This window comes from Vombatus ursinus, unplaced genomic scaffold, assembly GCF_900497805.2.
Source record: "Vombatus ursinus unplaced genomic scaffold, bare-nosed wombat genome assembly UNPS02014832.1, whole genome shotgun sequence".
In the NCBI taxonomy this organism is placed as follows: Eukaryota; Metazoa; Chordata; class Mammalia; order Diprotodontia; family Vombatidae; genus Vombatus; species Vombatus ursinus.
In genome coordinates this window covers 63,762,145-63,785,039 of record NW_020954610.1, presented here as the reverse complement: position 1 = coordinate 63,785,039, position 22,895 = coordinate 63,762,145, and the positions used below count along the sequence as shown (strand labels likewise).

The 22,895-nt window shown below is 42.9% G+C and overlaps 2 protein-coding genes across 4 annotated transcripts in view; both read right to left on the bottom strand.

Annotated features, from left to right (window-relative positions):
• CUNH9orf24 (chromosome unknown C9orf24 homolog) overlaps window positions 1-9,470 on the bottom strand; it is a 51,965-nt gene extending 42,495 nt beyond the window's left edge. Inside the window, exon 1 of one of the 2 annotated variants that reach the window (XM_027839706.1) lies at window positions 9,321-9,470. In XM_027839706.1, coding sequence (XP_027695507.1) covers window positions 9,321-9,455 — 135 coding nt within the window. In that variant the 5' untranslated portion in view covers window positions 9,456-9,470. The remainder of the gene's footprint in view (window positions 1-9,320) is intronic. The other variant, XM_027839705.1, reaches the window with a different exon arrangement.
• Window positions 9,471-10,861: 1,391 nt separating this feature from the next.
• Window positions 10,862-22,895, bottom strand: part of FAM219A (family with sequence similarity 219 member A) — a 95,486-nt gene continuing 83,452 nt past the window's right edge. Inside the window, exons 3-6 of one of the 2 annotated variants that reach the window (XM_027839500.1) lie at window positions 20,320-20,422; window positions 19,766-19,846; window positions 15,260-15,314; window positions 10,862-14,736 (exon numbers count right to left, since the gene is read on the bottom strand). In XM_027839500.1, coding sequence (XP_027695301.1) covers window positions 14,578-14,736; window positions 15,260-15,314; window positions 19,766-19,846; window positions 20,320-20,422 — 398 coding nt within the window. In that variant the 3' untranslated portion in view covers window positions 10,862-14,577. The remainder of the gene's footprint in view (window positions 14,737-15,259; window positions 15,315-19,765; window positions 19,847-20,319; window positions 20,423-22,895) is intronic. The other variant, XM_027839501.1, reaches the window with a different exon arrangement.

Genomic DNA, 22,895 nt, shown 5'->3' with positions numbered 1-22,895 from the left:
TTTTTCTCTTCTCTCCCTTCCTCCCTCCTCCTCTCCCCTTTTCTCCACCGCTTTCATCTCAGCCCCTCCCACCTGTCTCCTCCTCTCCATCTCTCTTGGGTATCCATGGACTGGAACTAGCAGCTTTCCACTGGTAGGATGAGGCCTTGGCTTTGGCTGTCTGAATGGGAAACTTGCTAGAAGAGGTTCATAGGATTTATGGGAAAGTCTGGATGAAATGCAGTGGGGTATAGCGAGCTTACACTGGGATTTCCTGGGACCTCAAGCCTTGGTTCCCTGGGGAGGGTTCAGATTGACTCCAAAGTATGGATGGTGATTGCAGAAGATGTGGCCATTTAATCTATAGGACTCTGAGTGGGTTATTACTCACCATGGTGAGTCCATCCCTTTGCCCTATTTAAAAATGTAATAATATGAATGAGGGAATGCCTGATAATTTTCTTCTACAAATATCCTTGGTATGTGTTTGTTCTTCTGGTGAAAGGAAAGTTGTGGTTTCATCCTCTGACATTCACAAATTTCTTAAGACTAAGAGCATCAGTCAATAAGTTCTATATCCTTGAACTATGGCTAGCAAACTCTCTCATCTTCTTGTCCCAATTCTTATAGTGCAACATACCTGGCTGCTTAAGGGATACCCACATCACCCTTTTCTACCACTTTATCTCATCCCCATTCAGTTTAGCTCTTCCCCTCTCAAGTCCCAAACCAGCCCTGTCTGACCTTTCCCATTGTTTCCTCTAGATCACAATTCTAGTTTCCTGCATTTGTAAACTTAGCTTCACCTTCAACTCTTCACTCTGTCTCACCCATGTATCCAATCAGATCTTATTGTATTTTTAACTCCACAACATGTCTCCAATCATAGTCTTCTCTACGAATGCACATGGACTCCTACCAATTGATCTCGCTGTCTCAATTCTTTCTTCACTCCAATCCATCCTCCATACTTTTGCTAAAGTGATTATCCACACATTCAAATTTGAACATGTGACTCCCCTATTCAATCACCTCCAGTGGCTCCGGGTTGCCTCTAGGATAAAATATAAGCTTTCTGTTTAGCTTTTAAAGACCTTTACAATCTGGTCCTAACATATCTTTACAACTTCACTGGAAAATCCTTCCCTTTTCGCATTATACATTCAGTCAAACTGGCCTTCTCTGTGTTACATGACACTCCAACTTCTTTTCTCCCCTCCTCTCTATCTCAAAATCCCTTGCCATCATCTCCTAGTCTCTCCTTTACTACAGACTTTGATGAAGAGGTGATCTTCTAAACAAGGCCATCTCCACTATCATTGATCTTGTCCCCTCCTACCTCTTCCAGCAATCATCCACCCACTCATTTTTCTTTAATTTCAATCCTTACTTGTCTACTGGGTCTTTCTGTAATAATCTACAAACATGTCCACATATACCCCATCCTTAAAAAAATCCTACTCTATGCAGATGATTCCCATATCTATACCCACCCTTAGTCTCTCTCCTGATCTCCAATTCCACATCACCAGGTTCCTAATTGAATATTTTCCCCCAGATGTCCCATAAGCATCTGAAACTTAGTATGTTCAAAATATAACACTGCATCTTTCCCCCTCAAACCTATCTGTCTTCTAAATTTCCCTATCTCTATCAAGAGCACCATCATTCATCCTCCCAGTCACTCAGGTTCACGACCTTAAAGCTATTATCAATATTTCACTCTCTCTTACTCCCCCATTCCCATATACAATCAGTTGTCAAGTTTTGTTGATTCAGAGATTAAAAAAAAACCCTCAGGAATTGTACACATCATTTCAAATAAATGAAACTATCAAGATGATCACAAGATCCAATATACATGTACCAAGTAGCATAGTAACCAAGCCTTGAAGGAAATGCTAACTAAAATTAAAAAAAATCCATACAGTAAATTATTAATTTTGGATAACCTTAATGTTCCTAGTACTTGACAAATCTAATAGGAAGATAAAGAAAAAGGACATTATAGATTAAAACAAAATGTTGGGAAAGTTTTGATATATCTAAGGAGACTTCTAAATGGAAATCTCAGAGAATACATGTATTCTCAGGCTCCCATGTGTCTTAAAAAAAATAAACATGTGCTAGGCCAGGCCTTCTTAAACTTTTTTCCATTCATGACCCCTTTAGTGCTTCTTAAACTGTGAGTTGTGGCCACATATGGGGTTGTGACCCACAGTAAGCCACAAAGAAATAATTGACAAATGTAGGAGAGCATATATCTTAAACATATCATTTATAAATTATAATATGAAATTGTAAGAAGTAGGAACAAGAGATGCAGTTCTGAATTAAGATTAAATGACGATATCCTAAATAGATAGATCAAAGACCAAATCACCAAATAATTTTTAATATTATGAAAGAGTATGATAATAATGGGTGAATACATTAAAATATATAAGCTAGACCTAAAGCAATCCTTAGAGCAAATTTTATATATATGAACACATTAAGAAAGGAGAAAAAGAAAGATTAATGACCTGAGAGTGCAATAAAAAACCTAGAAGGCTGACAATTAATAATACCCAAACAAGTATAATGTAGAGATTTTGAATGTTAAGGGTGAGATAAACAGAATAAAATATTTTAAAAAATTGAACAATTAAATCAAAAGCTAATTAAAATTTAAAAAGCTAATTAAAAGACTAACAAAGCTTTTATATCACTAGCTAATTTTTTGAGGGAGAGAAAAAACAAATTAACAGAATAAAAAATGAAAAGGATTATTCACAACATATAGAGAGGACACAAATAAATATTAGAAACTACTGTACCAAATTATTTGACAACAAAATTGAAAACCTAAACAAAGGTAATAACCATAAAAATATAAAATAACCTAATTAATAAAAACTGGAAACATATAACCTAAAAAAGTTAATCCCAAAAAGAAAAAAAAGCTCAGAAAAGTGAGCAAGTCACAAATGAACTCCCACTAAAAAAAAAACAACTCCAGGTTCAGATGGATTTACAAAGTAAATTTTAAACTATGCTACATAAACTATTTTCAAAAACAGAGAAAGAAAGCACTCTACAACATTATTATGAGATAAACATATTCTAGATTCTGAAATCAGTGAGTGAAAGTAGAGAATAAGAACTATAGACCAATTTTACTGATAAACATTGATGCAAAAATATTAAATAAAATTCTGCCAAAAAGCAATTAAAATCATTCTGACCAAGTTGGAGTTATGCCAGGAATGCAAAGATGGAGCAACATCTTATACTATAGATTATAATAAATTCAAAATAGATGAATAAATAGTCACATTACTAAAAAGTTAAAGGAGAATGATTGGTATATTTAAAAGCATTTTGGGGGGGTTTCTGTTTATGGTAGTTTGCTGCACTTGTGAAAAAAACTCTAGCTTCCTGAACCTTTATGCAAGGCTGGTTTCTTCTATGTTGCCATCCCTCCTAAGACCAGAACCCTGACCAGATTGGCAGAGCAGGGATTCAGCAAAATAGGCTTTAGAAAACAATTGGGAACTATGCAAGAAAAGTTACAAAAGTGTTTATCCTCTTTATCCTACTATTGAGATAATACTCAAAAGAGGTTATTGACAGCAAGAAAAGACTCATCTGAAAGAAAACATTCATAGCAATACTATTTACAATGGCAAAAATTTGAAAGCAAACAGTGTGCCCTAAAACTGAGGCCAGGTTGAACATATTACGTCAATATGAGTGTATGTAATGGGATATTTGAAGAATTCAAAACAGTATAGGAAGACTTAAATAAACAAAGTAGAACCAAAAGAACAATATACACAATTACAACAGCTACAGAAATGAAGACACCTTTAAATGGAAAGAAAATTCAGATAACATTATTGGACAATGTTTTGTCACTTTGTCAAGAATATATACCTATCCTTTCTTTTAAAAAATGGAAAACTTCTAAAGGGAAAGACAGCTTGCAAAAAGTAATAATTTTTCAGATAAAGAAACTGAGGGTTTAAAGAGGTAAATTTGCTTGAGATAACATGGTTAGGAACCAGTACTAAACCTAGGTCTTCTGACTCCTACTTCCATTTAATGACTGTTTCCCCTTTGTGTTACTCCCTCTATTGGTATATATGGGTAGTGCTTCAGATGGGAACGTGGTGACCAACTGGACTGAGAATTAAATTTCATCCCAATCCACAGACTCACCAACAACAGTTGAACTAATGTAGAATAGGATCCCAATAGCTAATTCAAAACACGAGGTTGCCATTTTGGAGATCCTCCCATTGATGGTAGACAAAAGATACTACACACCTACCTTATACCAATAGGAGTAATTTTCCTGACTCAAAAGCAGAGCATATAGACACTCACAATGTGGGGAAGGAAGAATCAAATCCTGTATTACCAAATGCTCCAGGGACAACTGAATCTTGCAGTGAACAACTCTCCATCAAGACATCCAGAGCTATAAATTCTGAAAGAGCTTGTACAATGAGGGAGCTTGCATAGACAACTAGCACTGGGTGTGTGATTAGAGGGAGCTTTCTGCACTGTGGCTCAGGTAGGTGAAGCCATTGCCTCATATTAATAGCCCTCAATTATAACACTGCATCTTTGGGATCAACATATCAAGTGGCCTGCTCCTAGCTTTGGCTAGATGGATACAGAAGAAAGATAGCAATGCTTTTCCTACTTTTCTTTTGTTTTAGGGGAAATAGGGCTAGATTAAAAGCAGTAAATAACATCTGAACACTTGCTAGATATTACATGACTACACTAAAGTATTGGTATGTCTATATTTTGTCCTACATTGAATAAAATCAAAGAATCATAGAATGATAGAGCTAGAAAGGACCCCCTATTCAGGACACTTTACTTCCTACTCTGCCACTGACTGGATGTGACCTTGGTCAAATCATTTTACCATTATGGGCCCTCGGTTTCCTTATGTGTAAAATGAAGCGATTGGTCTAGAGATGATCTTCTAAAATCCTATCCAGATCAGCTATGATTGATTTAGCTCTTCTCAGCAATACAGTGATCCAAGACAATTCCAAAGGACTCATGATGAAAAATGCTATCTACCTCCAGAGAAAGAACTGATGGAGTCTGAATGCAGATTGAAGCACACTGTTTTCACTTTTTTTGGTGGTTTTTTCCTTTTGTTCTATTTCTTCTTTCACAATATGACTAATGTGGAAATATGTTTTACATGATTGCACATGTATAACCTATATCAGATTGCTTGCCATCTTGGGGAGGGAGAAGTGGGGGGGAACAGTTTGGAACTCAAAATCTTTCCAAAAATGAATGTTGAAAATTGTCTTTATATATAATTGGAAAAAATAAAATATTATTAAATAAAAAAAAATAAAATCCCACCCAGCACTAACATTCTAAGATTAGGAGCAGCTAGGTGGCTCGTTGGATATATCTCCGGCCTTGGAGTCAGGAGGACCTGAGTTCAAATCCAGCGTCAGACACTTGACACTTACTAGCTGTGTGACCGTGGGCAAGTCACTTAACCCCATTGCCTAACAAAAACCAAAATATTCTTAGATTAATTAATGAGTTACTAAGATTAGTAATTTATTATTGTAATAAATAGTAGAAGCACAGCATTATAAAACTTTAGAGCTGACCTTTAGAGGGACCTCAGCAATGATTTAATAACAGGAAATTCATTACTACCCTCTCCCTACCGAAGGCAACCCTTTTTTGTTGTTAGGTAGCTTTAACTATTTCGCAGTTTTTCCTTATATTGAGAAAAAAATATAGTCTCATTGCTAAACATTGGCTCTAGTTCTTCCCTTTGGAACCCAGCAAAACAAGTCTAATCCCTTAACCACTGACAATCCTTCCATTCTGTCTTCCTAAATCTTGACCCTTGTCCTACTTACTCCCTCTACTGGCAGATAAGAGCATAGGCTCAATAGAGCTTCACAGAAAAAAGTATAACCGACTAGAGTGCTATATATATATATATATATATATATATATATATGCATATTTATATATATATAAATAAATATATATATACAAGTATAACCCGCCTCAGTTTACACATCTGTAAAATAAAGGTATTGGACTTGATGATTTTTTAAGTTCTCTTGCAGTTCTAAATCATCTTTAGGCCTCCTCCAGCCTCCTTCAGGGCCTCCACAGTCTGGTTCCAAATTATCTCCAATTCTTCCCTGTTCCAACCAGTCCATCCTGTCAGTGCCTTGCTTCTTTGTGCTTTCACCTTTGCTCAAACCACTTTCCACTATCTAGAATGCCCCTTCCCCTCTACTCTCCTCTCCCTAACTTAATGTGCCCCATTCTTCAATACTCAGCAAGTTTCCTGAGCAGTCTCAACATAGCCCTTGGTGATGGAGCCCTTAGAGATGCAGCTGAGCTTCTGTGATGATTACTCTCTATTCCCTGAATCTGCATCTAAGGTTACGTTGCCTGCCATTGTTATTTAGAATCTTGTCTCTTCACCTCATTGTAAGCTCCATGAAGGCAGGACTAGACCATCTTAAGGTTTTTGTGTTTACTCCATTCTCTAGTCTAAAGTTCTTCATAAAATGGGTACTCAGTAAGTACGATCATAGGAATGCAGGATCTAGAGCTGGCAGGGCCTATGATTCAATTATTCTCTGATTCTCTAGTGGGTCCCAACTGATAGATCATGAACCCTTGGTGGCTGAAGAGTTGCTGCAAGGGGTCTTTGAATCTATATGCAGATCCAAGAATAAGCAAATACTATACTAATTCTATATTAATAATACAAATATACAAATTCTATACTAATAATATCTATTTCCAAATGTAGGTAGACAATTTTGTGACTCATATGCATTCATTTAGAAAGTTGCTGAATTCCTACTTTTATCATCATTATGTATTTTCTCAGTCAAAAGGTGCTAAAAATCCAACTCCTATCAGATGTAAACTCATGAATTTTTTATGCTTGTAAAGGGAGTTCTCATATTTGAAAAAGTTGGAAATCACTGATCTAGTCTAAGTCCCTCATTTTATTTTAGTTTTGATATACTTTTTTTAAGCACCAGAATCATTTTCCAATACTGTTTCCTCTTCCCCTAACCCCATCCCATCTTCCTTTATTAACAAAACAATTAAGCAAAATGAACTGATATTTGAGTCTGATATTCTTAGTCAAAGTTTCCCTCCCCACCCATTTTACAATTCCCACCATCCCCATTTTACAGAGCAAGAAACAAATCCAGAGAAGGGAAGGGGCCCAAGATGGCGAAGTTGCTAAGTGAAAGAGCTGGGATTCAGACGCAGGGCTTTTGGCTCTAGCGTTCTTTCCCTCTACCATATTGCCTCATTCTATTGGTTAATTATCTTTACCTTTTACACTGGGGGCTCCCTGAGAGAAGGTCTAGTTTCTTTCTCATCCTGTCACTTGTCTCTGTCAGGTAGATGGAAATCTCCCTACATATATGCCCCTTGATCTTTGAACCAGGCTTCTATCAGGTCAATATTTCCCTTCTTTTCTTCTTCTTCCTTTTCTTTTCTTTTCTTTTTTTTAGGCAATTGGGGTTAAGTGACTTGCTCAGGGTCACACAGCTGGTAAGTGTCAAGTGTTTGGTCTGAGGCTGGATTTGAACCCAGGTCCTCCTGACTTCAGGGCCGGTGCTCTATGCACTGCACCACCTAGCTGCCCCTATATTTCCCTTCTTGGTGCCTTCTACCTCCTCTCTCCATATTCTGAGTTTCCTCACCAAGGTTCAACAACTTCCAGATAAGTTGTAGATTCAGTTAATCCTCTCAAGCTTCTCATCTTATAGTTCATGCATGACCTCTCTTCCCTCAGGGATAGAGCAAAAGGGAATGAGTGGGAATGAGGCTAAATATTGGAAAGAGTTTAATAACAGGGAATAAAGAATTGCAGGAATGGGTCCTGGAGGATAGCAAAAGGACAGAGGGGGAAAAAAAGAGGAGAGGAGCTTGACCTGCTTTATTTGGGTGATGGGTAGTCCTGACCCACTAGTATCAGGGGCATTGACAAATTGACCTCTAAGAGACCAATAGGAAAGAAGTATTTAACTTGTTTACAAGCTACTTGTTTGCCTATAATATGGGCCTTATGGATGGACTGTCAGACAGATGACCAGAACTATGTAATTCTACTGTAGCATTATCATTCAACTCTTGATAATCCACTTTGTGGATTATCGATGACCAGGGTTGAATCCCAGGCTAGTATTCCTATGTTCCTATACTCAGAATGAATAGCCACCTCAGCCAGGTAGAGTGAGGAGGGCAATTCTGTTGTAGAACAAAGACAGACAAAAATGGGTCTCTGATCCAAGTTTCATTTCCCCTTCATCGATATGGATAACAGAGATAATAACTCTCAGAAATCATGGGGGTGGTTTGATGGTGACTGAATTTTTGGAGTGCCCCCCATGTGATGAGAGAAATCTGCTTCTCTGATCTCAGAGAATCCAGATTGCAGTTTCCCAGCCTGAATGCATTACCCAGAAGCAATGTGTGGGAGAAGTAGAGATGAGAAGATACCTAGCTTCTAATCTTAGCTATTTCCCACTATTCTATGTAACCTTGGAAAAGTCATTTTTCTTCTCAGTCTCATTCTCCCAAACTATCAAGTAAGGATAATTCCTGCCCAGATTAACCTACAGGGTCAAATTGAATCAAGGATGTTAAGTCATTTGAAACTATGATAATTAAAGAGAGAGAAGGGAAGGGAGCAGTTCTAAGGGTTAGGCAATCTCTCCTCTTGGATCTAATTCCTTATTTGAGAGACACAGTCTAATCCCTATGGGTCAATGATGGACAAATCAAAACCTCATAGGTGCCTTGTGCTATCTCAGTGGGTTGCTTTGAATGACCTCCACTCCACCCCTAGCCACCCTGATGAAGCCAGGAGATTCCAGCTCTTCCATTTCTCTTAAACATGAGTGGGTGATTGGTTTCACATACACAAAGGCCTTCACAAATATGCACACACACACACACACACACACACACACACACACATACACACACACATACACCACACATAATAGAACCATAGAATCTTGTAGTTGGAAGAGAGCTCAGAGAATATTGAGTCTAACCTTCCAGTCCCAGAGACATACACAATGTTACACAAGTGGCAAATAGTTCATCTCATGCATAGTCTGACACTCTCACACACACACACACACACATATACATATACAGAGGCATATGTGTTGTCACAAATACACTCATCTACCATCACACTCTTTCACAAATGGCTCTCATGAGATCTCATCACCTCTTTTTCCCATCCCCCTCCCTGTTTCTCTCCTTCACTCCCTCCCTCCTTTTACTCCTCTACTCACCCGGCTTACAAACTTGTTCTCTTCCCACGCCCATAGCGGTGGGTCCTTATAGTCTTGCTTGATGGACGCTGGGGGTCTGTAGGAGTCAGTGTAGGTACTTATAGGAGTCTTGGTCTTATGAGCAAAGAGGAACATGGTGGAATCCAGGCACCACCTTTGTGGGTAGTGCCTTCCAGAGTCTCTGGCTGAGCATCTGGAAGCACCCTGTTCCTGAGGATCCTGCACCACTTGTCTATAGGTGTTGCTGGGTTGCTGTGATCCATCTCCCCTCTTGGCCCCCCCCACAGACACCCTCCCATCCCCACCCCCCACCCTGCACCCCACTGATCCTAGAGCTGCCTATTGTGACATCATTGCAGACCACCTCCCTCCCTCACCATTAGGGTTAACAGATAGGTCCCAGGAGGTCATAGGTTAGAGTGCAAGGGACCTTAGGGACCATGGAGTCCAATCACTTCATTTTTTAGATGGGGAAACTGAGGCTGGGAGGATAAGTAATTTGCCCAGGGTCACAGAGCTAGTAAGTATCTGAAGATTTGAACTAAGGTGTTCTTGTCTCTAAGGTCCAGAGTCCTATCAACCATGCCATGCTGTCTCTAGTTTAACACCCCCCACCCCAGTCCCCAACCCAACCAATCATTCTCTCTCCCCTCTTCTCCTTCATTAAGATTCCTCTTAGGATCACAGTCTCAAAGGTCAAAAGACCTGGTATATCATCTTATAAAATTGCTTGCTTTTCCCCCTCTCCATTTTCTGGATGAGAAAATTGAGAGATGAGAAATGACTTGCCCAAAGAACATAGACAATTAATGATAGAGATGGGACGAGGAGCCAACCCTAAGTGTATTTACAAGAGGCAAAGAGGGCTTAGATGAGTACATTTGTTATTCAGTCTCTGAAAGATAAAGCCTGAACCCAGACCCTTAGGAATCCCAGAAAAGTAGTGAGCTTCCTGAGCTTAAGGAAGTTTCCCCCTTGTAGGGGTCTTTGGGATTATAGATGGTAGATCCTTGGTGAATTTTCTTGCCTGCTGAATGGGCAGTTTTCTACATATACATCAACTCTCCCTCACTGAGACCAGGAGGGAAAGGGAAGGGTAGGAGGAACAAGGGGGCTGTGCAGACTTCTTACAGCCCAAGTAGAAGGGAACAAGAGAGCTGAGAGCAGAGCATCCCCCTCAGACAGTCTCTCTCCAGTTTCTCCATCTGTAAAATGGGGATAATAATAGCACCTACCTCCCAGAGTTGTTGTGAGAGTGAGACCTTAGCGTAGTGAGACCTTAGCCTGACACACTATATAAGTGGTTGTTTCTTTATGTCCTTTCCTCTACCTACCTCAATGTGGGGCTAGGTTAAGGTTACGGATGTTGCTGGCTAGCCAAGGAGATTCAAGGTTCCCTGCAAGACCAGGTCTTGCCCTGAGTCACAGTCTGAGGGAGAAGAATCTAGAACCCAGGTATCTTGCCTCCCAACCACACTTCCCCAGGTCCTCCTCACCCCCTCCAGTCAACCAGAGAGCCATGGGGCAGGTTTGTTCATATTATGCTTTTTAATATTATTAATTGTGTTACACGACACATAACCAGGAACAATGATAAATACTGCGATGGAAATGTTAAAAAAATATTATACATGTCTCATGTCTCCAAAAAACACACCTTTTAAATAAATTAATGCAGAGTAACTGACACTTCAAAGGAAGAGAACCCACAGTCATGAGGACTGGGTTGAGGGCCAGGGGCAGGGCTGGGGACCAGCGAGGTTAAGGCAAGTACCTACATGGATAGGGTCAGAGGGATGAAGGGGAGGAAGTCAGGAGGTGAGCTGGGAGGAAGGGGTTATGATTGCAGGAAGGGGTCATATCATGGGAGAGGGGGAGTTCCACAGAAAGCTTGATTCTTCCAAACCCCATGAAGTGGTCTGGACGGCTTTTGCCTCCCTCCCTCCTCCCTTTCTCTCCCAGCCTGGGGGCCAGACAACAGAGGGGAGAATACCTTGGCTCCCAGCAGCGAGATGAGGTACCACCACCACCTCCACAAAGAATTTTCTCTCATTTCCTTGATTCCTTATCCTTATCCTTAACCTACAGGGACCCAGGGAGAGCAAGCACAAAGCTAATCAGTCAAACCCACATCAGAACACAGGTATCCCATTTCCATTCTAAGGGACTAAGCCATCCTGATTTTGGTGATGGTCCAGTCTCTAGTTAAAAGTGAAGTTATAGAGTCCACCTGAGATGGAAGATGCAAGAAGACAGGTAGGCTCAGGGGGGCTGACCATATAGAATGGGTCTAGGGGAAGAGGGGAGGTCTTGGTACTTGAAATAGGGCAGAATAGGACTTAAGAAAGGGAAGAACACTATTTCTGGGGGTCAGAAGGCTTCTTGCACATGAATGGGGGACAGGAATAAACCAGTGGAGCCCTCATGGTCAGTCTATTTCTGCCCCAATGATTTGCAGGCCTGCTTGTGGTTGGGTCTCTCACTTCCCATGAGCACCACTCTACCCTCAGGAATGCCGCCATTACCTTACACTAGGTGGGAGTGGTCACTGGAGGGGGATGGGAGCTACAACTTATACATGGCTGCCCACTTATCCCCATCCCCCTAAGGGTCAGGTGGGTGTTTCTGAGGAGCCTGCAAACCGTAGTGGGTAGGGTAATAACCTCTTCACCCTCTCAGAGTCAAAACTGGCCTCTACATTTAACAGTGTTTGGACACTGAGTGTGGTTGTATATATACATATACACGCACACACATATATATATATTATTTTTGTACACACACACATATATATATGTATATACATATACATATGTATGTATGTAACTGTGTAAGGGGGAGTGATGGTTCAACAAATGAGTGACTATACCTGTATGTGGTACCATATGAAGGACTGAGGGGGAGGGCACTCCTTTCCCCTCTACCCATCAAGACAGGGAGATCTTTTTCCCTTAGGTTAACTAGGCTTGAGAAATCTTGGGCTAGTCTATAATCTGTACCCCAATCCCAAATCCCACTTAAGAGGTGGGGAGGCTGAGGCTGGGCACAAAAAGATAGGTGAGAGGATAGACAGGGAGGGAACAGCCTTGCTGGGCTTATGTTTGGGGAGGGTCCTGAAGACCTTGACTGTTTCACAAATCAACTTTTCCAGGGCTGGCCCAACCCAGATTGGGATAAAGGAGACCAAAGCCTGGCTTGGTCTGGTCCACTTTGATCCTGCTCCTTCCACCTCCCAGCCCTAAAGGCAGGGACCCTCTGGACTTCCCTCCTTCCCCAAATGATTTTTTGTTTTTACCAAACACACAGCTCCAGAGAGCTAGGCAAGTCCCGGTAAGCAAGAAGTTTTCCCTTGTACTTCCATCAGCCTTTGAGGTCACTGCCCATCCTGAAACTAGGAGCATCCCTTGGCACATGGGATCGTGTTCTCTCCTTCCCTACTAAGGGGAGGCAAACTCAGGATCCAGGACCCTCAGGAAGAGGGAAGAAGGGCCCAGGATTTTTTGACCCTTCTAACCCAAACAGAAATACCAGCAGTAGCACAGATGTGCATGTACATACCCTACACACACTTATACAGACATATCTCACACACACACACAGGCAGAAACAGATACACACAGAGACATACTACCCAAAGACATATACTGACAGACACACACACACATATATGTGTACACACATAATCATACACACACATACACACACACACTTCCCTGAAAATGCCTATTCTATACAGCCTCCTCTGAGTCTCATGAAGGGGAGGATGTAGACAAAGGTGGTGACTTCCCAAGCAGCAAGTTCAGCTCACTCATGAGTAACAGTGGGAAGGAAGCTAGTTGTGTGGGTAAGGGAGAGCAGGTTCAGAGGCAGTAACTGGACTACAAATCCAAAGGACATCTTGGCCTGCTGGGAAAGGCAGAACCTTAGGGCAAGGGAGGCAGGAAGGCCTGGTGAGGCTTGCCTCTAGCTGACTACAAAGTAGGGGAGGGGGACTGACATTAGTAACTCCCTCTCCTTTCCTGCTTCCAGCTCCCCACAAAGGCAGGGAGATGGGGGGGAGTGGGGTGAGGCTGGGCCAGAGGTAGTTCCCTCTATTCACCACCACCCCTAAAAACCTAGTGGGGCATCAACAGAACTAGGCAGATGGGAATTCATCCTCATTCCCACCTTGGTCCTGATTCCATGTACACTGCTACTCCATTTTCCTTACTACACAGAGAGAGGGAGAGGAAAAAAACACAGACAGTAGGTAACAGAGAGAGGAAGAGGAAGACAGACAGAGGACGACAGCAAGAGAAGAAGTTGCTCCCCTGGTGGTAGAGATGGGAGGGCTCCCCTTTACCCTTATATCCCCTGGAAAAAGGATGGGAAATGAAGCCAAGAAGCTGTGCTCGAGTTGGACGGAACAGGAGGGGAGGGGAGATGGAGACTAAACATTAAAAAAACTCTAAAAATCAGCGTATAGGTCAGAAGGCAGGAGGAGGACAAGCCAGGGCCAGGAAAGATAACGAGTTTCCACGGTTCACATCACGAGGCTGAGCCAGGGCAAGGCAGGCCAGGCTAGGCTGAGTGGCCCTGGAGCTGGCCTTCTTGAGCCATTCCAGGAGGGATCTTTGGGGTGTCCTTCAGCTGCCAGGTGTCCTATGTCTGCAGCAGATCATCATGGGGCCATCTCCAAGGACCTCTGGGGGAAGACCTTGAGTCTCAGCATCCTGGGAAATCAGACTGGGTCATGGCTTGGCCTGAGGACAATCTGGCAGAGCTCTCTTCTGAATGAAGCACAGACTGACTTAGCTTAGGCCTGTGGAGGCCAGAGCTCCAGGCTGCTTCCCTTGTCAGTCCCCTTTCAGCCCTCACTAACCCCTGGTATCTCTCCTTCTCCCATCTTCCCCTCCTGCTCTCCCCCAGATTTTTGGCCAGTCTGTCTGCTGGAGACAGTCATGGCTGGGAAGCCAATGGAGGTGGTGGTGGTTTTAGGGAGAAAGGGAAGCTGGCTGAGTCCCCTTTAAACAAATCAATGAACAAAGAGCTCCTACCACCCTCCCCCCACCCCCACTCCCCAGTGAAATCTCATTTTGGTTTCTCCCGGCTTCATGAACACAGAGGTACACGTCCTACCATAGGAGGAAGAAATGGCTGTTAAGAAGTTGGCCAGTAGCTAAGGCCAGGACCAGGGCCCAGAAAGGGAACCAGGGAGGGAATGGGCGCCAGATGTGCCTCCTCCCCCCTCTGCCCCTGTCCTGGCCCATGCTGGCCGTTACTGGATGTGGCAGGCAGTAGAGGAAGTGGCCTGGCAGCACATGCACGTGGGGTTCACAGATTTAGGGGGGATGAGGTCGAGGTCCTCGTCATCGGGGATCTCATCTAACCGGTAACCATCTTTCAGCAGCTGGATGTTCAAGTCTTGGTTGATCTGCTGTAGACAAAGGGGAGGGCGGTCAAACCTGGGGTAAAGGTGGGGGCAAGCAGGCCTTGTAGTCCTAGCGAGCCCGGGGAAATTAACTTGTAGGCTCCATCTTCCACCATGCAAAACCCATCTCTTACTTCCTAGGTCCCACCACTACCTCTGAAATCTCACCCCCCTACTTTCCAGGTTCCCAAATACCCCCTTTATCTTTTATCCACCCCATCCCCATCCCTATCTCCAAAGTCCTATCCTTTAAGATTCCACTCCTATTTCTCATCTTCTGTTCCTAAATCTTGGTCCCATTCCTATGTCTCTGACACTCCACCACATACCCCCTAGGTTGTAACCCTATGTCTCACTCTCTAATCCACTATCTTTAGCACCAAGGAGAAGCTGTAGTCCTTGGTCCTAACCCTTTTCCCTGATGGACAATCCTTCCTTCTGGTTTCTTAGCCTATTGAAGGGCTGACAGCCAGGGAAAGGTACAAGTCTCTCTTCATAGTAAAAACCTCCAGACGTTCTCATGACTCACCTCTGCTGAGGAGTAGCCCGAGGAGGAATATCTGGACATGTCAAAGTCATCATCACTGTCAGTAAGACAAGAAAGAGAAGATCATTGGTGATTTTAGAGTCTCACTTCTTGGGGGGAGGGTGTGAGGATTAAACATTGTCCCTGAACTGGGACAACAGATGGATTTCCACTAGTTAATGGACTACTCCTGCAATTAATTCGGATTCTCAGTGTCAAGGCCTAACTCCCCTTCAACAGGAATAGTTTTATAGAGGCTGGATTATTTAATGGGAAGAACACTGGTTTTGAAGCCAGAAACTACCAAATCTCAGTTCAGATTCAGAGATAACCTTATTTTACACATGAGGAAACTGAGGCCTAGAGAGGTGAAGTGAGGTGGTAAGTAGCAAAGCCAGAATCTGAACCCAGGTCATCTCTCTCCAAATCTAGTGCTCTTTCAACTACAACATGCTGACCTCTGTAACTTTCCTTTTACCTATCTGGGCCTCAGTTTCCTCATCTGTAAGAGAAGGAGTTTGAAAAATCTCTAAGGTCCCTTCCAAATTGAAATCCTTAAATCCTATCTACAATCTGTCTATCCTGTCTACAATCCTATGAAGAATCCTTTTCCTTGGGGCCCAGATTCCTTGGGGAGTCTGGGGAAAGGATGGGAGGTGAGAAGAACCAAACATCTGGCCTTCCCTTTTCCTTACACACTCATTGAGCCAATGCCTCAGTACCATCTTAAATAAACTCTAATCTCATTTTGTTAGTCCATTCAATCATACTCCCCAAAGGACTCACTAAGTATATCTCTTCTTACCCCCATTCCCAATCTTCTTCCCTTTATTGGCATTAATCTAAGTCCCCCTTTTTTCCTTTTTGTTTGTTTGTTTTGTTTGTTTTGCTAGGCAATGGGGTTAAGTGACTTGCCCAGGGTCACACAGCTAGTAAGTGTTATGTGTCTGAGGCCGGACTTGAACTCAGGTCCTCCTGAATCCAGGGCCGGTGCTCTATCCACTACGCCACCTAGTTGCCCCCTTGTTTGTTTTTTTTTTAATTAAAAAATTTTGAACTTAATGAACATCAACAAAACACAGACACTTCAACATACAAAGAACAGAGAGGACTGCACATGAGATTGTGAGTATTAGATACAGTCTGTTTTTAAAGATGTTTCTATTAAATTTAACATGACAGTACCACTACCCTGGTTGTCTGTGCCTCCTTCTTAATTTCCTTTGTGCCCCTTACTCCTCTTTTATTTTCTAGGCAAGCCCTCCCTTTCCACTGTTCTCTGACATGCAAACTGGGAACTCCCCTCAAGTGGCCCAGAGGTTCCAGTGGTGGAAACTTCCAAGTCAACCCACCTGTCTTATTCTAAGAATGCTTGGGGTTCATTTGCCCTACATTTACTGTTTCCTTTTACAGAAGGGGAAGGTAAGGTCCCAAGAGAGGTGATGACATGCCCAAGGGTACACAAAGATCAGAGGCACAGGGAGGAAAAGGGAGTGAAAAGACCTGGTAGCCAGCCCTCCTTCAACACCATCCCTTGTTGTCCAGATGAATGAAAGCATTTATGAAGAGTGAATGCTTGTAGTGCTGCTTCTCAAAGGACAGAATATGACAGAAAAGGAAAATGATGGACGTTGGAAGGGATGTGGGAAAATTGAGACATTAATGCACTGTTGGTGGACTTGTGAACTGATCCAACCATTCTGAAGAATACTTCCGGAACTATGCCCAAAGGACTATAAAACTGTGTATACCCTTTGACCCAGCAATACCACTTCTAGGTCTGTATCCCAAAGAGATTTTTTTTTGGGGGGCAAGGCAATTGGGGTTAAGTAACTTGTCCTGGGTCACACAGCTAGTAAGTGTCAAGTGTCTGGTCTGAGACTGGATTTGAACTTAGGTCCTCCTTACTCCAGGGCCGGTGCTCTATCTACTGCACCACCTAGCTGCCCCCAAAGAGATTTTTAAAAAATGAAATAGACCTATATGTATGTACAAAAATATTTATACCAGCTCGTTTTGTGGTAGCCAAGAATTGCACAGTGAGGGGATGCCAATCAGTTGGGGAATGACTGAACAAGTTGTGGTACATGATTGTGATGGAATACTATTGTGTTAAAAGAAATGATGAATAGGATGGTTTCAGAAAAACCTGGAAAGTCTTACATGGACTGATACAAAATTAAGTGAGCAGAACCAGGAGAACATTGTACACAGTAATAGCAAAACTGTATGATGATCAACTGTGAATGACTTAGCTCTCTCAGCAATAAAAAGATTCAAGACAATTCCGAGGGACTTATGATGAAAAATGCTATCTACCTCCAGAGAAAGAACTGATGGAATCTGAATGCAAACTCCATATATAATAGCATACTATTTTAAACGGTTTTTTTGTGGGTGTTTTTGTCTGTTTTCTTTTACAACATGACTAATATGGAAATATGTTTTATATAATTAAACATGTATATCCTATATAAAATTGTCTGCCTTCTCAATGAAGGGGTAGGAGAAGAAGGGAGGGAATTTGGAACTCAAAATTTTAAAAAATGAATGTTAAAACTGTAATTGGGAAAAAATTAAAATATTTAATTTTTTTAAAAAAGGACAGTGTGGCTCATGAGCAGGCTCTCTTACCACTGGCTGAAATCATCTACTCTTATTAATGTTGGTGTAAAATATTTTGCTATTGCAAAACTGTACTAGTAGGATTCTAAGGAAAAATCATGAAATAAGGTGATTGGACTACATGATCTCTAAGTAGGGCACTCAGACAAATAGGGCAGTGTTGGTACTATTGTGTCAAATTCAATACAAACTTTTAGAACATCAGGCTTTAGGCAATAGAGTGCTCAGCTTTAACACTGTATGACAAGAAGGACATTGCTTTTCCTTGGGGGTGAGGCTGTCCCTGAGGGACGTGTCAGGGAGAGCATGGAAAAGTGAGGAAGGAGAAAATTGTTAGCACAAAGTCTTGGAACTTAGGATCTGTCAATCATTTCTGCTGTCCAATAAAAACAGTTGTCATTCGTACAGTGCTTTATATACATGGTCTCATTTGATTCTTGTAGCTATACTGTGAGATGAGAGCTACATGTATTGTTCCCACTGAAGATTTGAGAAACTGAGGCTCAGAGAATTTAAGTTAACCTGCTCATAATTACACAGGCAGTAACTATTAAAAGCTGGATTCTAAGGTAGATCTCGCTGACCCCAGGCTCAGTGCTCTATTGTCTCTCCCATGGGGCTTCTCCAAATGAAAGGAGAGCTAGGGGACAGGAAACAGAAACTTAGCAAGGAAACCAAAGTCTGAGAAGGGTGAGGCTGTGAAATGGAAAGATGTTTATTTCTGGTCCTAGGATGGTAGAAGGGGGAAGGAGGGAAGGGAACTATGCCAGGCAAACAGGACAAGGAAAAGCTGCCATCTGCTACTGAAATATAGAATCAGAGGACTTGGGTTCAAATCCTGATCCCACTGCTTACTAGCTTTGTGACCTTGGGCAGATCACACAATCTCTATGGGCCTCAGTTTCCTTTTCTGCAAAATGAGGGGGTTGGACCCTTTCTGTTCTAACTCAATAATCCTACAATCCTATGAAAGCACACAGCTGCTAGTAAGAGTAGGCCCCAAAGTGAGCTTGGAGCAGCAGATAAACAACTTCGATTCAGAGACAAGCAGAAACGGACTGAATAACCAGTCGGGGACAGGCTTCAGATGAAGTGAACAGAACAGGGAAGAACCTGGCTGTTCCTCCCCCCAGGATTTTTACAGACTTTGGTCTTACATTTTCCCTGAGTGACAGGAGGTCCGGGTCCCTTCTTCTGTGACTGTAACCATCCCTCCTCCCACAGGGCTGACAGCCATGGGCAGATGGCTTTCTCTCTTCATGGTGAGGTGAGGGTAATACTTCCAGGCCCTAGATCCTATCCTCGGAGAGTGAAGGGAGGTGACTGTAAAATTAGTACATGGTGGCCTGAAGCCCAGGAGAAAAATCCTGGGACCAGAGAGTACTTTCCTTATGCAGGAGATTATGAGTAATGGTAGGATTTCCAGGGCCTGCAGCCAGGAATCTCCAGAAGGAGCAGAGGTGAGCAAGGTCAACAGCAAATGGCTTAAAACCCAAGAAGATATTTTTGGAAGCTAGGTAAGGAAGCCAGGCTCCAAGGGAAGCTTTTGGGACCAAGGTGATTGCAGAGTGGAGGTATAACAGCGGCTAGGGTACATGTCAATTCCCCAGTACCTAACATGGTGCTTTGCACAGAATAGGCACCTAACAAATATTTGTTGAATTAAATCCCAGGACCAAGGTGGTCCACACCCAGGGAAGACTAGAAAGTCAGTTCTGGATAGCTGAAAGAACTGATCTCTTCCCATCTAGAGCTTCTTTTCTCTCTTTCTCTCTCTCTCTGTCTCTCTCTCTCTCTCTCTCTCACACACACACACACACACACACACACCCTTCATTTATTTATTTTGGGTGCAGGCCTATCCTCTGTCCCAGGCCTCCATACCTGTCCGTGTCAAGGGCCACCAATGGCTTCTCGTCTGGACTCTGATCAAGTGAAGAGTATCCTTTGTTGGGGACAACCAGCCTGGATAGAGCAGAACAGAAGGGCCATGGTTAGCTGGCCATGGCAGGCCCTTTCCCTTTTTTGCCTGTTTGTTCTGGGCATTATGCTAGGGAGGTGTAAGCTTTCCTTTCCATCCCAAAGGGAACAACTGGAATGCTGAACTTGGGACAGAGTGGTCCATGCCAGGTACTCTTGAATACAACAGAGGCCCAGGTACCAAGGGCAGGCCTAGTGTGAGGTTTACAAGGATGATGGGGCACTGGTCAAGGACAGAAACCTTTGTTTATCAATCAAGTCAAGACCTGAATGCCTAAGCCTGAACCCAGAAAGGCTCAATGCCCCCAAATCCCTACCAATTGTGGGGCCATTGTCTGCTTGCTCTCCCACTCATCATATCCCAGGCCCCTATTCTAGAAGAATAAAGATGCAAAGGAAGCTCTGTCAATTAGGGTGATCTGAGTGACAGAGGTGGGGACAGAGAAGAAAACCTTTACCTTGTTCGAGCCATCACGTTATTCTTCTTGGGCTGCTGGTTGACTGGACTGCCCATGTTGCCATTTTTCAAGGAACCCTTTCGAGCGAGCTCTCGCTGTTTCTCTGCAGAGGGAACATCGTTATTTTAAGGATGAGGCTGATAGCTTCATGGCACCCTGGCTCCTGACAACAGATAGACAATGGCAGCCTGGACTGATGAGGGAAGGAAGCTGCCTTTCTTGTCCTTCTCTCCCACTCTGGGGGCCTTTAGTACCAAGCCATCCACTGAAAAGGAAGCCCAAACCATGTACTTTCCTAAAGCAGTTGAGTTCTAGTGTCTGATTTAAACCCTCTGAATCTCCCCCAAGCCCCTCCCTCCAACCAGCCTTGCTGATTCCTATAAAAAAGACATCACCATCCTCCTCCTGCAATATAACTCCAGGCTCATCCCACCCTGCAGAAAGTGGGGGTCCTCAGTATTCCTGGGAATATGTCTCTTCACCATGCCCTACTCCCAAGTCTCCATGATCTCTCTGGAGTTCAGGGTCTCTGCTTTTGTCTGCCAACTGGTTAGCAATTCTGTCTTCATGTTAATGCTAGTGACAGCCTGGATCACTCTGAGCACAGAAGCATTTTCCTCACCTGATCTTGCAAGAATCAATTCATCCTATTTGATAGCTTCTGATATACTCATAAATAGAACAGAAGAGCTAGGAGGGACCTTAGGGACCATCTAGTTCAAGCTTGTCATTTCACACATGAGAAAACTGGGGCCTGGAAAGGGGAAATAACTTGGCTCCAGCTAAGCTGCACCCAGCTCAGCACTGCCACCTCTCTTAAAATCTACTGAGGCTTGGAGGACTCTGTCCAGCTGCTGAAGACAGCTCTCCACTCTATGCCTTTTCTCCTACTCCTAATTCCAATCTGTTCAACCTCAGTCATTGACTTAGTTTCTGCTAGTTTTGTTCTTCTGCTTTTCCTACCAAAAACCTTTTCTCTTATTTGCTCTGTTTCCTGGCTTTAAAAAAAGACTGATTTTTTTTTTTATGTCTTGTTTATGGAACCTAGAGCCAGACAGGACTCCTTTATTTACAAATAAACTAGTCATCTAACAGATTTAGACATAGACATTGGCCTGTGAGCTACCCTGGACCCTGGGGCCTATGCTGTGGGAGATGACCCACCATCAACTACCCTATCCCCAAAGGGAAAGCCTGTGTAGCTTGGGGTCTCTCTGCCTCTGGGTGTGGGTGGGTATGTGGGGTATACCCACAGGCCAGGATCTGAGGAGATGGCCTAGTTGGAGTGAAGTGAGAGAGAGAGGTGGGAAGGAAGATGGAATGGTGCCTCTGGAGGCAGATCAAATTACTGGATTCTCCTGCAGGATGTTTTTTGCCCATTCAACTGGCACTGCCCAAGCTCTTTCTACATTTTGTGAGCTTCACAAGGACAGTTCTTGGGATGTGGGGGAGTGTACTTAGGTTATCTCCTCTTCCTTCTCACCTGATCCCTACTGGGACAAGAAAACAAGCAAACAATAATGAAGAGGGTGGGAGGGCCCTCTAGAGGTCAAGTACATGGTGGCCATAAGATCAGATGGTCACAGATTCAGAGCTGGAGGAACCTTCTCCATGAGGTCATATCCAACTCCCTTATTTCACAGATGAGGAAACTGAGGCCCTAAGAGGTTAAGTGATTTACCCAGGGACTCTTCAGGAAAAGAGGTTTCACCTCTTTCTCCCTTCCTTTTATCTATTTATAATCCTCTCTACTGAAAAGCAAACCTACTAACTCTGTGGAATTGCTTTACAGGGTATTGGGGCTCTATGTATAGAAGAAGGAAGCAGCTGTCTGTAGAGTAAGATGAAAGGACTTGGAGGTCTCCCTAATCCTAAGTATCTATCCCACTAAGTGCCATGGGGTTGGAAATATCACCATTTGAAATGAGTCATTCTTGATCTTGATGTATTCTAGGCTTTCTGAGCTCCCTATTACAGCTATACCAGAAAGGGGCCAAACTTTAAGTCATTATCAGTCATCAGTGCTTTAGTAAGGATTAACTAATCAGTCAACTGAGAGTAAGGTATTGGGGAAAGGAATGGAGGAATAATGCCTTGGTTGGAGGAGGTTTCCTGAAGGAAGGAAACCCAACCTTTGTAGACATCGCTGTTTTGCGATGATCTCACCCTATCAGGTAAGCAGCATGATGAGTGGCAGAATGAATGGGAGAGTGGCCAACCTTAGTGTTGGGGGAAGCAGCTGACTGCCCCTCTGCCATGTCTTGCCCTCCTGGTCTTGCTATGCCTTTTTCTGTGCTGCAGCCCCTCTCCTCTTCTACCCCCCAAATAAACTTGCATTTCCACATTCAGAAAATTGGCTGGGTTATGCTGAGAAAGAGACAGAAAAGAATCAAGTATAATCTTTGTCCTTTGGGGGTTTTTTATAGTCAGATTGAGGACATAAAACTCATGCATATGGAACAATATAGGGGACATTGATAAGACTAGCCTGGAGGATGAATGAGTGGTAGGAAATAAGATTAAAGAGGTGGAATGGGGTTAGATTGTGATGGGCCTTGAATTAGCTTAGACTTGAT